Source organism: Apostichopus japonicus, chromosome 5 (assembly GCF_037975245.1).
Source record: "Apostichopus japonicus isolate 1M-3 chromosome 5, ASM3797524v1, whole genome shotgun sequence".
Lineage (NCBI taxonomy): Eukaryota > Metazoa > Echinodermata > Holothuroidea > Aspidochirotida > Stichopodidae > Apostichopus > Apostichopus japonicus.
The window spans coordinates 8,400,160-8,418,375 of NC_092565.1; the positions used below are offsets into that span (position 1 = coordinate 8,400,160).

Below are 18,216 nucleotides of genomic sequence, written 5' to 3' on the forward strand. Positions count from 1 at the left end.
CACAACGTATCCTAATAATACGATAAATACAATGAAAATTGCATTCACAATATGAGAGACGGTTGTACCAGGGAGTTGTTATGGAACTCCTTGGTTGTACCAATGTCTCTAAGGAAGAAGTTTGATTCACCCGACAAACAGTTTCACGAAGGTGAGAAGGTGCAGTTGACTGAGAGTTCACTCAGGGAACTTTTAAAACAGAATATTGTCTATGTTTGGCCTAAAATATGTGGCAACATTACACCCCTCGCCAAAAGTTATAAGCTAACGTCACCAACACGATGAGCTTATTTTAATATTAGCTATTAATTAATCAAAAACAATCTCTAACAGATTGAAAAAAAGAAATGATATTTGATATGATTTGTGGTCTATAGACGTAAATTCAGACACACACACGTTAACATGATTAAACATTCCAACCTAATGAGAAGTTTCTAGGCATTTGTGAGAACTGACATCTTAAAGTAATACCATGCAATTCTTTAACTTTCTGAGGACAAAAGAAGGACTTTTAGTGAGTTATGCGTGTTACCAATGCTTCCTGCCGACAGCAAAGGTAAAATTCACATCGTTAAATCGAAGCATACTTCTAGCCCCCCCCCCCTTCTTTCCTCCCACACACACACACATACATGATATGTATGAAGGGCTCCCTGTCCACAACTATTATTGATAACAAAGAACGAATGCTTCCTTATATAGGGTACATTGCTTGATGAAAAAGTGAAGCCGCAAATTATTACAAAAAATGCCAAAGTCAACAGTGTTTTTTAAATGAACAATATATATATATTTATATATATATATATATATATATATATATATATATATATATATATATATATTTATATCATGCATTTATATCTGCACATCATCAAACATCATGCTAGTTTTGAAATATCTATTTACATCGTATTTATAATTAGTTTGTGACACTTATTATTCACAAGAGCTCATTGTAGATATAAACTGAGATATAAGCTCATTGTAGATACTATTTTTGAATTTTTGGAACATCAAAGAACGGTAGGTTAACAAAATAACGAATATCTCGTCAATGAATACGTGAGAAGTTCCAAAATATGTTTTAAAACCTAATATTTGTGTCTCATATGAAAACGCCGTGCTTGATGTTTTCCACCACCTTAATTAAATATTTTCCGAAAAGTTCCTTTCCTGATGCTGTTTTATGGACTTCATGGATACCCTCCGTTTCGACGCTTTAATTTGACATTTTTTTTTGATACGAGGTTCTTTATTAATCGTTATGCCGTCAACTCGCATCCTGTACGACACCTCTTCAGCTCAGTTTAGCAACTATACACACACACTTGACGTTATTTTCCAGCAACAAATTCGTACGCAGTTAGCAATAAATCCTTGTAATTTCACGCATCCGGGCAACAGCCCCGCGAAGTCATGTCCAAGTACGTAATTGAATGAGTTAGTACAACGTCGCAATCACTGAATGCCTGAGATTGTTTTATTATTATTATTTTTTTTTTAGTCTTTCGCTTTTTGCTTTTATTCAGTTTTTTTCAGATGCCTCATTTCGTATTTCTCTTGGAAAGACAGGTATTCAGTTAAGAGACTATAAAACAAAGGAAACTGGGAGACAGCCGTATATATGTGTTCATTTTCAGAGCAAATAATAAATTTTCGCCCGTTACGTTGGAGATCATAATAAATTGAAACAGGTTACACTTAGCAAGCGAAAAACTTTAGTCATGGGCAAAACGGTAAATATTGACTTTCACCTAGACATCACCACCACGGTGAGTCTGATAGTGTTATTTAAACATTTAGGAACCAGTTTGTAAATGACTACTTCGCTTATCACTCCAAACGCGAAAAAAAATCAATCTGTTCAACTGACTTTATGGCGTAATTTGTAAGAATTGTAATGCCTGATACTTTTTCGAACCATAGGTAAGTAATATAGTACAATGTAGAACAAATTAGGGGCATAACAGTTTTGAATATCAAGGGTAGTAGAGGTATTATGTGAATACAGCGAGTAAAGAGTCAACTCAGTTCACTTAGCTTTCCTGACAAGTTCTTGAGTCCGTTCGGAATTCTAAGCCAACCATTTCAAAATTGAGAGACATTAATCTCAAAATCCACAACACAGTCAATAATACTCAACAATATTTGGGTTTAATACGCGTCGGCTATAAGAAACTTGCTGTGTTACATAATCAGGGAAACTAGTAAGCGCACTTCCTGCTACATAAATGCAGCGAACGCTTTCAACTACTTCATTGACTCGTCCAAACTGTTCAATTAGCAGAGATGTCTCTAAGCCATAAATGTCATCATTATTACACTCCAATTTTTAGAGTTCTAAAGCTGCCAAATATGTACAAAAGTAATCTTCTTGAAGTTCTCACCTTCACAAACTATTTGCAGACGTTTGTCCAATAGACAATAAAGATATCTAAATCAGGGAAACTTGATTTTGCACGTCATTGACTGTCAACTTATTGTTCAAGGTTTTAGCATGAGATGATTCCAGCACTGTGACTGATGAGTATTAAGTATTAACAAATTTTACAACTTGTCTTGATTTTTAAGGTATCCATGGCTACCATCAAGCATCTCATCAACAATATTCCATCCCATCCCACGACAAGCATAAGATATCGAGAAATTATCAACCTTTTTTTTTTTTTTTTGCTTGAATGTCAACTAAGTTTTTTTTTTTCAGAAACTAAAGAGCCCAGTATATATTGCTGACCCTATATACCTGTTGCATATATCTTTAAAATAAAACCAGTCATACCATTGAAATATTGTAAGCTGATCTCCAAAGCAAATCATCTCATAAACATTTCCTCATTATTCAATGACATAATTTTATCCATACTACAAACATGTCAGTAGTTAACCATTAATGGATGACGGCTCATCTCATTATTATTTCCTACATCTCACTGCAAAGCACTACTGTTTTAACATGTCATATTTTACCATTAGTAGATTTTCTCATCTCATAATTAGTCACTTACACACACCAATGAGATTAGCTTAATTTATTCCTCTCAGCATACACTGAAACCTGACAGCATGCAAGTAATATGCTTGCATGTAATTACAATGTGCATAACCAATAGATTGAAACACATGAAATTATTGCTGTTATATATATATCAATAATAGTTCACATCAGTCAACTTAAATGAAGGATAGGTGAACAGTATTATTGGCAACTTGTCAACAACAAAAAACATCAATCAATTTCTCCTTTTTATCCTCTTTTATTTTGCAAATGAAGTTTACACAAAAAAAAATGTCTTTTCTTTGTAACAAAGTTGTCAAAACACTGCAGTAGCTAAGCATCGGTTTTGCTTTAATACATGGGTTTGTACAACTCATACTTTTATCCAAAGTATTAATTAGTTACCACAGCAAGCAAACACTCCAACTGTTGCTAAATAACAATTTCATGTTTAACTAGCCAACTGTATCGTGATGTTGTACGTATTGACACTGTCATGGACTGGTTTGTCAATCTCCCTACCAAACAAGTCAGTAACTTGTGGAGCCTAAGCTACTTCTCAATGTTTGGCTCCTGAAATAATATCAAACATTAAACATTGGAACATTCTTTCGTGACATTCCTGAATGGAAATATACAAGTCAGCAAACATTTTCAACAAAAGCAAACTTGCAACAAGTGTAAAAAAAAACTTGATGTGCTTTAATTATAACCACAAATTAACAACAGGTAAAAAGATTTCATCAACAAAGTCCTGAGAAACTGAACCAAAAAACCACTGAAGGTTATAGCACTTAAAAAGAAACTTGCAAAGTTTTTAACATGAAAAAAAATATATCAAAAATTTATGGAATGTTTTAAATAACGAGGTAACCAACGATGAAAGTTGAATACATTTGCTGTTCATTAGTCATTGGCAGAATGCTTAATCTCAAGGACTTGCCATTAACAGAGACCTTGTTCTCACTTTGTTTAAAAATGCCAAAATCAAAGCCTCCTGGCAAATAAACTCAACCTCAATTACATCTACTTTCAGCTTTTAAACGATTCAAATTGTAGCCATGGAGAAAAAAAGCAGGCTGTCAAAAGTCAATGATACTTTAATCTACTAACTGTCTCCGTTCCTGGAAATTTTTCTCTCTCTTTTTCTCTCGCATTTCTACCCTCGCTTGCTGCCTCTTAATATCAAATTTACAGGGTGTGCAAAATACCATTTGACATTTTCTCCAGCTTTAAGCTGCTGCCACAAGTACCACACGCTAAGCTAAGCTTGCTGAAATAAGTCCAAATACTGCTCTGAATCAATTTGATGATTCATTGCTTTAATCTCTTCATTACACGAATCAAGATAGTCTTCAAGAAAAGAGTCCATATCTGAAAAAAAGAAAGAAAAATGAGGGAAAATGCTAATAGCTTTGATGGGTTATGACCCATAAACTGATGCTAATGATGATGAGCAGACACCATCAGTTTAAGAAAGCCATGTTACAGGCAACTTAAAGTTATGAACCCTATACAGCAACCCTCTTCTTTATTTTACAGGTGGTATGAACAAAAATAGAATAGGACTTCTTTTAGCAAGCCTAACCTCTGGAAGGAATAAGAAAATCATGCATGGGCACTTCAAAGTAATTCTGGATGGAAATAACTAGATAAAATAGTTACACCCCCCTTCTGTAGCAAGGGGGCAAAATTTCATCACTTGCTTAAACTTTACAATGTAACATATAGCCAGTATAATGAGATACCAACTAGGCTTGGCCTACTACAAACAATAATAACTGAGTGAGGATAGAAACAGCTGTTAGTGAGAACAGCCGTTTGTAGAATATTCTGTAATCAAGTATCAAGTGGTTTTCTCTGCAGTTACTTGCAACCATGCTTGCAACCATGAACTTGTAGGCACACACCCTAGATGTAAACAAAAACATGCCTAAAATCCATAAACGGCCACTAAGCTGTAATTTTGAGCACTTCCTGAAACTCATTAATGTATTTGCTTACCCTGGTTAAAAAAAAATGGGAATTTTCGTCCTTCTGTTGTGGCTATCAAGCATTTTAATGGATTTCTTTACAAAAATTCTTCAGTTTCTCACATTCCTATATTAAAATCTACCTAAGATCAGTGAACTAACAGTGACATGTAGCAACAGAAAATGATCCCTACAATCTCCAACACAACCCCCCCCCCCACCCTCACACCACCACACCAAATACTGTACATGTTAATGTAGTAAAACAATACAAGAACCACCATCCACTGGCAACAGAAAATGATCCCTACAATCTCCAACACCCTCCCCCCACCCTCACACCACCACACCAAATACTGTACATGTTAATGTAGTAAAACAATACAAGAACCACCATCCACTGGCAACAGAAAATGTATGATTTGTTTTTATATTCATAAATTTATATTCATAAATTTTCATAAATTTATATTCATAAATTTATATTCATATTCATTTATATGTATGATTTGTTTTTATATATAAAAGAGCTTACTTGGGTGATGGAGTTGTTTCTCTCCAGCAAAGTTAAGATACTGAGATCCATTGTAGAACCATCCTTCAGGTAAAGAGTCAAGATGGTGCTCCTCCTGGATAGAGAGAATGAAATCCTCACCATACTTAACATACATCTTCATGCTGCAGAAAGACTCTATCATGAAATAGAGTAACATGTAGACAAGACACACCGTCATCATTCAAATTATCACCATCTACATCTAGAATGACTATACCTCCCTCTATTACTGTCCTTAACAACCATTCCTCTATGGTACTCTATTATCCTGAATGACCATCCTTCCCTGGTACTCTATTGTCTTGAATGACTGTCCCTTCCTGATACTCTATTGTCTTGAATGAATGTCCCTTTTCTGTTCCCCTGTCTTGAATGACTGTCCCATAAGTGGTTTTATGTTTATATGACCCTCCTTTTTCGGGTAAAATATTTCAAACAAACCAGTTGTATGGATTGTCCACACTATTGCTCATGAGTTTATGTAAGCATATATGAGGACTGTATGTTTATTGTCATTGATAAGTGCTTCAAGATAGACTCTATCTGTATAGGATTGGTTTATTGCAAGAGTCAACTGTATGTCCATTCTCATGTCCAGGTACTTACAGTTGTTAAGGACGTTATAGCTGGCTCTGGATCTGAATGTACTGGCAAAACCAACATTCATATGGGATCCATACCATGTTTTTAACATATGGCATCTGTTCTGATTTTATTACATATCCTTGGAAATGATCATCAAAGAACCCAAAACCAAACATTTTCTGTTTTTTTACCTCAAGACTCTGCACCCCAATAGTCAGTGCCTGTCAGCTAGCTACCTCTTCTATCATTGCGGTATGTCTAGTAGTTAGAATTACTTACATGAACCCTGTGTAGCTCCTCCTTGCTTAGACTGTTTCTTGTTTTGATTGGTAGTTTAGTTGGTTTCTATGGATTAAAAGTAAACCTACAAATATTTAAAAAGAACATATTTAAGACAAATCAACATAGGCTATATGCATAACAGTTTATATTGAATCTGTGCGGGTAGTACCATAAAGATCCTATTACTATTACAGAAATGTATTTTCATATGTCTCAAAACAAAACAGAAGAGATAGCAGCATGGCCATATGTAGCCTAGAAGATTCTTTCTTCAAATATTCGATGCCACCAGTTATCCTTCCTGAGAAACACCATGATTGTGACAAGTTGCTTTGAAACAATACAATTCTGTCAATAGTGTAGAAAGTAAAATAACGACTTAAAACTGCATTTAATTATAAACGACTGGGTTAAAGGCAACTAGCTAATTTGACTAATTATTTTAAAAGCTTGCCAACTATTTATACCCTATTCACAATGTGCAATGAACCATGTAAAAGTCTTGCCTCTGTAGACTGAGGTGAGGACTTCTGTGTACACCATGAGAGCATACGGATATATATTTTGTTTAAGTAACGCACGGACTGTGTCGTCTTTATTATATTATTTCGTTTACTTTATAGTTTTCCAATTGTGACTGCCAGTGGCAGCTCCACGATATTAACTTTAATTTAACTCCGGCCAGTGTCTGCAATAGTATGCAATCAAGTTTCATGGAATAATTTATCTGGTATTTGTTACAAAACCCCATGATTGTGACAAGTTTGATTGTGACAAGATTGTGTTATTGATTTTGTGTGATATTGATTGTGACAAGCTATGAAACAATACAATTCTGTTAATAGTATGCAGTTACATTTCGGGGAATATTTTATCTGGTATTCCTTAGAAACACCATGACTGTGACAAGTTGCTTAGAAACAATACAATTCTGTTAATAGTATGCAGTCAAGTTTCAGGGAATAATTCATACTGGTATCGCAGCTCCAAATGCTATGCAAAATGATGAAGCTTCTATACCAGTGCACAGATGTATAGCAGTGTTCTTTACATAGAAATAATATCATTTTTGAGAGACTTCAATGTGAAGAGCCTTCAATACTGCTACACAAAAACTCTGAAGACTAAATAATTCCCTGTGTTTCACAGATTACAGTGCATTACTAGTGTGTAGTTACATCTCACAAATTCAGTTCCCTGTCTTTAAATTCAAATTGTTAAGGTCAATGTTTAAAAGGCGTGAAATAGCAGAGATGATTCCCACAACAAGCTTTAAGTTACATTGCTATGGGCGTGTCTCCCACCAAAATGACCAACGGTAGTTAATTACCCCACAGAATGCAGAACATCTCTGGTCAAAAGAACTAACCAAACACATATAGAAATAACTATCAGCTCTATTTGATCCATTATTAAGAATTGAATTCATGCTATCCCAGCAGGTGCTTCGGCACTTTGGCGTCAAATCGTCTCCATTCATTACAAAATCTAAGTTAAAAATTGGTGAGCGATAACATTTCCAAAGGAACAGCTTCAAAACTACTGCTGAGAACATAGGTGGCACCTAAATGATATCATAAAAAAAAAACGCATCTTTACGATCTCTAAATAAACACTCTGCGGCAATTCATATTCACATAGATTCAACCATGATAATTACTATATATGCTAATATCAACATATGGGAACGCAGCAGATAGTGCAAGCCAAATATATTCAAAAACCTTTAAAAAAAAACACTTTTCAGCTGATGTAAGGTGAATGACTGACAAGATACTGCTGTATATTCTCATAGTTTAAAGCAATGATACAATATACAGTTAAAACAGTTTGTTTAGGAGTCATGACTAATAGTTTTTATTTTTTTATTCTTAAAGACTCATGATTTTACCAAAGTCTTAACATACTCTGATAACAGATGAACACATTCATCATACTTGGTATATCAGAATCAAGGCATTTGTAGGCAGTGAAGTATACCTTTGGAAAATAATGAATATTTAACAGCTGGTTGATGATGCTGCATCAGAGTCCTGAATTAAAAAGCTCTAAATTTAACTACAGCTTATCAACAAGATGTAAATAATGATGGTATCATGTAACTGTTATCATGGAACGACTTATCAACGAGATGTTGATAATGATAGTATCATGTAACTGATATCATGTAACGACTAATCAACAAGATGTAAATAATGATGGTATCATGTAACTGATATCACGGTAGGACTAATCAATAAGATGTTAAAATGGATGGTATCATGTCACTGATATCATCGAAGGACTCATAAACAAGATGTAAATAATGATGGTATCATGTAACTGATATCACGGTAGGACTAATCAATAAGATGTTAAAATTGATGGTATCATGTCACTGATATCATCGAAGGACTCATAAACAAGATGTTGATAATGATGGTATCATGTCACTGATATCACGGTAGGACTAATCAATAAGATGTTAAAATGGATGGTATCATGTCACTGATATCATCGAAGGACTCATAAACAAGATGTTGATAATGATGGTATCATGTCACTGATATCATCGAAGGACTCATAAACAAGATGTAAATAATGATGGTATCATGTAACTGATATCACGGTAGGACTAATCAATAAGATGTTAAAATTGATGGTATCATGTCACTGATATCATCGAAGGACTCATAAACAAGATGTTGATAATGATGGTATCATGTCACTGATATCACGGTAGGACTAATCAATAAGATGTTAAAATTGATGGTATCATGTCACTGATATCACGGTAGGACTAATCAATAAGATGTTAAAATTGATGGTATCATGTAACTGATATCACGGTAGGACTAATCAATAAGATGTTAAAATTGATGGTATCATGTCACTGATATCATCGAAGGACTCATAAACAAGATGTTGATAATGATGGTATCATGTCACTGATATCATCGAAGGACTCATAAACAAGATGTTGATAATGATGGTATCATGTCACTGATATCACGGTAGGACTAATCAATAAGATGTTAAAATTGATGGTATCATGTCACTGATATCATCGAAGGACTCATAAACAAGATGTTGATAATGATGGTATCATGTCACTGATATCATCGAAGGACTCATAAACAAGATGTTGATAATGATGGTATCATGTCACTGATATCACGGTAGGACTAATCAATAAGATGTTAAAATTGATGGTATCATGTCACTGATATCATCGAAGGACTCATAAACAAGATGTTGATAATGATGGTATCATGTCACTGATATCATCGAAGGACTAATCAACAAGATGTTAATAAATGATGGTATCATGTCACTGATATCACGGTAGGACTAATCAATAAGATGTTAAAATTGATGGTATCATGTAACTGATATCACGGTAGGACTAATCAATAAGATGTTAATAAATGATGGTATCATGTGACTGATGCCATCAAAGGACTGACTAATCAACAAGATGTAAATAATGATGGTATCATGTAATTGATATCACGGTAGGACTAATCAATAAGATGTTAAAATTGATGGTATCATGTCACTGATATCATCCAAGGACTCATCAACAAGATGTTAATAAATGATGGTATCATGTAACTGATATCATCCAAGGACTAATCAACAAGATGTTAATAAATGATGGTATCATGTGACTGATGCCATCAAAGGACTGACTAATCAACAAGATGTAAATCATGCTGGTATCATGTAACTGATATCATCGGAGGACTAATCAACAAAATAAATGCTTAGGTAAAGACTTGACTGCTATATGTATGTATGTGTCTCTAATAAGCCTACAGCTAATACATACAGCAGAAGCATTACCATCTCTGTATTTTTAAATGTGTTTACCTGTTTGGCACAGGTTCTGAGCCAAGCTTTCAAAGAGCCCTCTTCTAGATTAATTCCGACAAAGAGAAGAGAACTTGCACCCTGCTGGAACACTGAACCTGACCTGAGACCTGGAGGTGTTGGATGTTTTACCCCTAGTGAGGGAGGGGTGCTGGGTGGATGAGCAATGGGTACATTCTGCACTGCTGCTAGTGAGAGGTAGCCACTCAATGTGGTAAAATAAACTTCCGTCAAGTGATCAGAATCTGGAGATGGTACAGAAAAACTCAAGCAATGACTTCAGGGAAGTGACATATTGATGCGCAACAATCATAGTAGATGTATTGGAATAGTCAGCACTATAATGATGATATTTTCTGTAATGCCATCATATCAACACCCTCACTAGCAGTAATAGTAAACACTATTATCATCATACTATGTAATGCCATAATACCAGCACCCTCAAAGATGTGCATGGTCTAACAACATGGTAACAAATCCCACTTCACAATAAGCAGAGCCCATTAAGTTTTAAATAACCCAAGCCAGCAAACCAAACCTACATTTGACTACAACCAGTCTAGTTCTACCAACAGAGTTAACCCAAATGATTAAATATTACACCTCATGGAATTCCAAACTTATTCAGACAGTGTCACCTAAATTTCATCTCTGCACCCTCTCTGCTTGGCTTTATCTATCTTAATTCTATCCAAGATTGAGTAACCAAAATCCTCCCTTGTAATTCAGGGGTAAAGGGATGGGGTGGTTGGAAACATAATTACAATTTTCCACATCACCTAATTCAGCTACATTGCAACACATAATTATGATAAAACAGCAAGAATATGAGACCTTTAACAGTGAGCTTTAATGTTCCTTACAAAATGCAAGGATAATCTGTACCTGTAAACTTGGTAGTTCCTCTTATGTGATACAAATGTCCTGGTACGTTGTCCTTCCCTGATGTCATGTGCATGGTCTTCAAGTTGTTGAGGAATTTATTTCTCTCAAGAGGCTGGTAGAAGGTGAGGCAAACCTTATTGAAGGAAGGATGCAGAACACTGGAATGGTCCATGCCTTTCCACCTGTAATGGACAAAAATACTGGTTAAGAGGAGAGGCAAACCTTAACTAAGGAAGGATGCAGAACACTGGAATTGCTGATGCTAACAGTGCAATGGATCACCGGATATTCCTCAATAAAAGATAAAAGCAAAAATCGGCATAACTTTTATTTTTGCTAATAGGGTTGTGAATGAGTGGAACGGTTTGCCTGAGAAAGTTGTACTTGCAAGTAGTGTGAATGGGTTTAAGAATGCTTTGGACAAGCACTTTAAGCATTGGTCTGAGTTTTTGGGTCTTCAGTTTTTTCCCTCTCCTATAGTGTCCTTGATGGGGACTTGAGTGTCCCCCCTGATCCTTTTTTTCTACTAAACTAAACTAAACTAAACTAAGATAAGAAAAGTACTGGCCATTTGGTAAGCGTGACTAAAAATCGACTCGCCAAAATGCAAAATTCACTCGCCACTATGATCGCTGTTCTAGTCATTTCTGATTTAGTACAAATCTACAACATCAATACTTTCTGTAAACTAAGGTTAGGCAGAAATTGGTGCATGGAAGAGTGAAGCCTAACCAACAAGTCAATTCCATGCATTTGTTGGAGAAAATGTTTTACCAAAATGACAGAAAATTGTGGATTTGACTGTCTGCATATCAACTCTAAAGAACTTTTGTGTCTTTAACCTATGAATTTTAATTTTGCGCAAAACTCGGAATATATAAAACTTGTGTTTGTTTAAGAATGCCTTGGAAGAAAATATTGGACAGGGCAAATCATAAAACACTGATACAGATTTGACCAAGCTCCTTGGTGGAAATTGCTGACTTAATGTTTCTCGTTTTACTTAAAAGTTCTTTTCCTGTCACTCTCTTAGGCTGTGGAGCATGAAATCATCAGAATGAATGTTATAAAACAGGGTTAAAAAATGATTGCAAGTTTTGAGGGGTTCTTAAGATTTCTTTAGGACCTAGAAACAGTGCACATTAGCCTTTTGTTTAAAATTGGAAAGATATGTGGCCTGTCTGTAGTCAATATTGTTTATGGAGGTTTTAAGAAATTAAGGAGGAGCTTATCACTAAACAAAATAACTTAGAAATGAGAATCATAGAAGTCAACCATCTCTGCTCATTTCACCATTAATTAACACTCTGAATAGACGATGCAAAGATCCACCCAGTGGAATACCGTGAAGTGAGTTTGTTCCTAAATGCTTTATGAAATTTGATGAACTGATTAACAGCTTTTAGCCTAAAATTATTTCCTTAAATGTGATCAAGATGAGCATGTCTATATATTAAGCATAAAGGTCAAACACTACAAGATAATAAAGAGAGAAACAAACCATCCTGGAGAGGAAAGGTGACGACTTCTGATCATTTCAACGTCCATAAAAGAAGTCTCAGACACGATGGACTCTGCATCTGTACTCCTATCAAAGGATGAGAGAAAACAGAATATAAAACAATAACTGTATGCCTATTAAACAGTCAACAACATGAATATACATGGACACACAATAGACTATATCTGTACTCCTACACAACATGTAGATATATGGACACACAATAGACTGACTTTATCTGTACTCCTACACAAGATGTGGACACACAATAGACTATATCTGTACTCCGACACAACATGTGGACACACAATAGACACTATCTGTACTCATACACAACATATATGGACACACAATAGACTATATATGTACTCCTACACAACATGTAGATATATGGACACACAATAGACTATATCTGTACTCCTACACAACATGTGGACACACAATAGACTATATCTGTACTCATACACAACATATATGGACACACAATAGACTATATATGTACTCCTACACAACATGTAGATATATGGACACACAATAGACTATATCTGTACTCCTACACAAGATGTGGACACACAATAGACTATATCTGTACTCATACACAACATATATGGACACACAATAGACTATATATGTACTCCTACACAACATGTAGATATATGGACACACAATAGACTTTATCTGTACTCCTACACAAGATGTGGACACACAATAGACTATATCTGTACTCATACACAACATATATGGACACACAATAGACTATATATGTACTCCTACACAACATGTAGATATATGGACACACAATAGACTATATCTGTACTCCTACACAAGATGTGGACACACAATAGACTATATCTGTACTCATACACAACATATATGGACACACAATAGACTATATATGTACTCCTACACAACATGTAGATATATGGACACACAATAGACTATATCTGTACTCCTACACAAGATGTGGACACACAATAGACTATATCTGTACTCATACACAACATATATGGACACACAATAGACTATATATGTACTCCTACACAACATGTAGATGTATGTACATATATATAATTCTAGTTCTGGTCACAGGGAGTGAATGATTATATTGTATTTGATATATATGTGATAAGTTCTGGTCACCCGTAGTGCATGTTATCTTTGGACTCATATATCTCTTCTCCTTTTCACATACCATCCTGACCAGCAGTGGCGTAGGAAGGTCCTTTTGAGTGGGGGGCTGAAGACTGATGGCCGGCCTGGGGGAGGGGTCTAAGGGGAGGGAGTGCCCCCATCCCCTTTGGAAATTTTTTGCATTTCCAGGTGGCCTCAGATGCAATTTGGTGCAATGTAGCACACTTCAACACCCACTCCATTTGGTAAATAATTTTGCATTTTCACCTGGCCTTAGATGCAATTTGGTGCTCCAAATGAGATTTTTTTCTCATTTGGAAATGAAAAAGGGGTTTTCTGACTTGCGAAGAGGGGGGCGGAATGATACTTCCGCCCCTCCATATTTTTCACTGGGGGGCTGGCGCCCCCCCCCCCCCCCCAGCGGTTCCTACGCCCTTGCTGACCAGCCATAATGTGTCTTCCCTACCTTCTGATTTCTCCTTTCTCAGCAAGAATGAACCCAACATCAGGATTTGCTTTTCTGATCAGGTCCTTACAGAAGTCAAGATCACCACTCTAGCAAGTAATGTTTGAGCAGAAACAGCAAATAAGGACATTTAATCACTGAGAATAAATATTATCTAAGTGAGTTACTGTTTAGCCCAGTACGAAGTTGATAAACAATTTCATCATTTTAGAAGACACAGCTACACTATGTATTATCTTTTCCTTTAAGGGTGCGGTATAGTACCAGCAGATTGTAGAAGTAGAACACAGCTTACCTGATGTTATCAAGGGAATAATGGATATGTAACTCACTGAATACCATGAATATATATCACTTGATTACGTAAAGTACAACAATTGGTAAACACACCTCCCATTGCAACACACCCACAAATTCACTTATTATTGTGTCCTATGCTATGCTGTGAAGCTATAATTTCTTTCTGATTACCTCAGCATGTATTCTTTAAATGAAAGGTTGATTTTACCACCACACTATGTACTTTTAAGTTGTGATGACCACTGTTTAGAGTCAACCTGTATGATACTGACAGACCAAAATTAAGAATCAGAGCTCACCTTCAGATAAGCCACATCAGTGCCCTAGCATCATATAAACTACATGTACATGCTACTCACTTAAACTTGTGAAAGTATATCCCAAATCACATGTTACATACTACATTCTTAACGTCTAACTGGGGGATATCCCAAACCACAAAATATACACACACAAAATTCCAAGTGGACCCCTAAATGCTATCAATTAAACTTATGGGTGACTTTTCCCATTTTATGTGCTACACATGCAAACACATGAACAGATATTTGAAATATATGTGCTACACTTATAAACTTGTAGATGGGATGCCCAAAAATCGTCTAGCAAAGCAAATAAGTCACAACATGGTAAACATTTTAGTTGGTACCAACCTTTGTCTCAGTGGATCCAGTAAAGAGGACATTGTTAACCCAACCTCTCTTACACTGATCTTGAAGCAATGGGAATGTCATCCTGAATACAGAAGTAAAAACAACCATATTTGCCATAAAAACCTCACTAACGGTGAAACACCGACATTGAAACAATGACCATGAGATGCTAACAGTTAAACACTTGTAGTGGAACATTGGCATCTGCATGATGAATATAAATTGTAGGACAGAGATTATGATACCCTTACTATTACCAGTTCCACTATTGTAAACTACAAATTCAACATGAAATTTACAAAAGGTTTAATATGGCCATCTACTGATAATGGAACAACCCTAATTTACGATAGGTTTAGTATGGTTATCTGCTGATAATGGAACAACCCTAATTTACGATAGGTTTAGCATGGTTATCTGCTGATAATGGAGCAACCCTAATTTATAATAGGTTAAGTATGGTTATCTACTGATAATGGAACAACCCTATAGTTTACAATAAGTCTAGTATGGTTATCTACTTATAACGGAACAACCATAATTTACAATAGGTCTAGTATGGTTATCTACTGATAATGGAACGACCCTAATTTATAATAGGTTAAGTATGGTTATCTAGTGATAATGGAACAACCCTAATTAACAATAGGTCTAGTATGGTTATCTACTGATAATGGAACAACCATAATTTACAATAGGTCTAGTATGGTTATCTACTGATAATGGAACGACCCTAATTTATAATAGGTTAAGTATGGTTATCTAGTGATAATGGAACAACCCTAATTAACAATAGGTCTAGTATGGTTATCTACTGATAATGGAACAACCCTACTTTATAGGTTTAGTATGGTTATCTACTGATAACGGAACAACCCAACCTGTTTATCAACTCTACCCAACTTTAATGTCTTACATGGAGGAATGACCAGCAACATTATATAAGTATAGCACATAAATAAATAAAACGTACCTGTTTGATAGGAATGTATTCAGGGGGTCAACACAGCATGTAATGGTTCCAATACCAAGATGTCTAGCAACATCCTGGTTGGGATGATTCAGAATACTGTAGACAACCCTTTCTGTATTGGTGAATCTACAGAGAAGAAAGATAACAATGACATCACTTGAATGAAGATGACAGTCAAGTCAGAAGTTGAGTCAGCCAGTGTTGTGTAAAGTCACATGGTCAAGCCAGCCAGTGTTGTGTAAAGTCACATGGTCAAGCCAGCCAGTGTTGTGTAAAGTCACATGGTCAAATCAGCCAGTGTTGTGTAAAGTCACATGGTCAAGCCAGCCAGTGTTGTGTAAAGTCACATGTTCAAGCCAGCCAGTGTTGTGTAAAGTCACATGGTCAAGCCAGCCAGTGTTGTGTAAAGTCACATGGTCAAGCCAGCCAGTGTTGTGTAAAGTCGCATGGTCAAGCCAGCCAGTGTTGTGTAAAGTCGCATGGTCAAGCCAGCCAGTGTTGTGTAAAGTCGCATGGTCAAGCCAGCCAGTGTTGTGTAAAGTCGCATGGTCAAGCCAGCCAGTGTTGTGTAAAGTCGCATGGTCAAGCCAGCCAGTGTTGTGTAAAGTCGCATGGTCAAGCCAGCCAGTGTTGTGTAAAGTCGCATGGTCAAGCCAGCCAGTGTTGTGTAAAGTCACATGGTCAAGCCAGCCAGTGTTGTGTAAAGTCACAAGCCAGCCAGTGTTGTGTAAAGTCACATGGTCAAGCCAGCCAGTGTTGTGTAAAGTCGCATGGTCAAGCCAGCCAGTGTTGTGTAAAGTCGCATGGTCAAGCCAGCCAGTGTTGTGTAAAGTCGCATGGTCAAGCCAGCCAGTGTTGTGTAAAGTCGCATGGTCAAGCCAGCCAGTGTTGTGTAAAGTCGCATGGTCAAGCCAGCCAGTGTTGTGTAAAGTCGCATGGTCAAGCCAGCCAGTGTTGTGTAAAGTCGCATGGTCAAGCCAGCCAGTGTTGTGTAAAGTCGCATGGTCAAGCCAGCCAGTGTTGTGTAAAGTCGCATGGTCAAGCCAGCCAGTGTTGTGTAAAGTCACATGGTCAAGCCAGCCAGTGTTGTGTAAAGTCGCATGGTCAAGCCAGCCAGTGTTGTGTAAAGTCACATGGTCAAGCCAGCCAGCTAGTGTTGTGTTAAGTGACTTGGTCAAGTCAGCCAGTGTTGTGTAAAGTCGCATGGTCAAGCCAGCCAGTGTTGTGTAAAGTCGCATGGTCAAGCCAGCCAGTGTTGTGTAAAGTCGCATGGTCAAGCCAGCCAGTGTTGTGTAAAGTCGCATGGTCAAGCCAGCCAGTGTTGTGTAAAGTCGCATGGTCAAGCCAGCCAGTGTTGTGTAAAGTCGCATGGTCAAGCCAGCCAGTGTTGTGTAAAGTCGCATGGTCAAGCCAGCCAGTGTTGTATAAAGTCGCATGGTCAAGCCAGCCAGTGTTGTGTAAAGTCGCATGGTCAAGCCAGCCAGTGTTGTGTAAAGTCACATGGTCAAGCCAGCCAGTGTTGTGTAAAGTCGCATGGTCAAGCCAGCCAGTGTTGTGTAAAGTCACATGGTCAAGCCAGCCAGCTAGTGTTGTGTTAAGTGACTTGGTCAAGTCAGCCAGTGTTGTGTTAAGTGACTTGATCAGGTCAGCCAGTGTTGTGTTAAGTCACTTGGTCAGGTCAGCCAGTGTTGTGTTAAGTCACTTGGTCAGGGGAGCCAGTGTTGTGTTAAGTCACTTGGTCAAGCCAGCCAGTGTTGTGTTAAGTCACTTGGTCAAGCCAGCCAGTGTTGTGTTAAGTCACTTGGTCAGGCGAGCCAGTGTTGTGTTAAGTCACTTGGTCAAGCCAGCCAGTGTTGTGTTAAGTCACATGGTCAAGCCAGCCAGTGTTGTGTTAAGTCACTTGGTCAAGCCAGCCAGTGTTGTGTAAAGTCACTTGGTCAAGCCAGCCAGTGTTGTGTTAAGTCACTTGGTCAGGTCAGCCAGTTTTGTGTTAAGTCACTTGGTCAGGTCAGCCAGTGTTGTGTTAAGTCACTTGGTCAATCCAGCCAGTGTTGT

General features: G+C 36.9%; 1 protein-coding gene across 1 annotated transcript in view; it reads right to left on the bottom strand.

The window, feature by feature from the left end:
* Positions 1-1,631: 1,631 nt before the first annotated feature.
* The window catches only part of LOC139967519 (dynein axonemal assembly factor 9-like), a 43,477-nt gene continuing 26,892 nt past the window's right edge, over positions 1,632-18,216 (bottom strand). The window contains exons 28-36 of the mRNA XM_071971406.1: positions 16,162-16,287; positions 15,189-15,270; positions 14,236-14,324; positions 12,639-12,725; positions 11,138-11,319; positions 10,250-10,494; positions 6,395-6,460; positions 5,510-5,603; positions 1,632-4,375 (exon numbers count right to left, since the gene is read on the bottom strand). Coding sequence (XP_071827507.1) covers positions 4,266-4,375; positions 5,510-5,603; positions 6,395-6,460; positions 10,250-10,494; positions 11,138-11,319; positions 12,639-12,725; positions 14,236-14,324; positions 15,189-15,270; positions 16,162-16,287 — 1,081 coding nt within the window. The 3' untranslated portion in view covers positions 1,632-4,265. The remainder of the gene's footprint in view (positions 4,376-5,509; positions 5,604-6,394; positions 6,461-10,249; positions 10,495-11,137; positions 11,320-12,638; positions 12,726-14,235; positions 14,325-15,188; positions 15,271-16,161; positions 16,288-18,216) is intronic.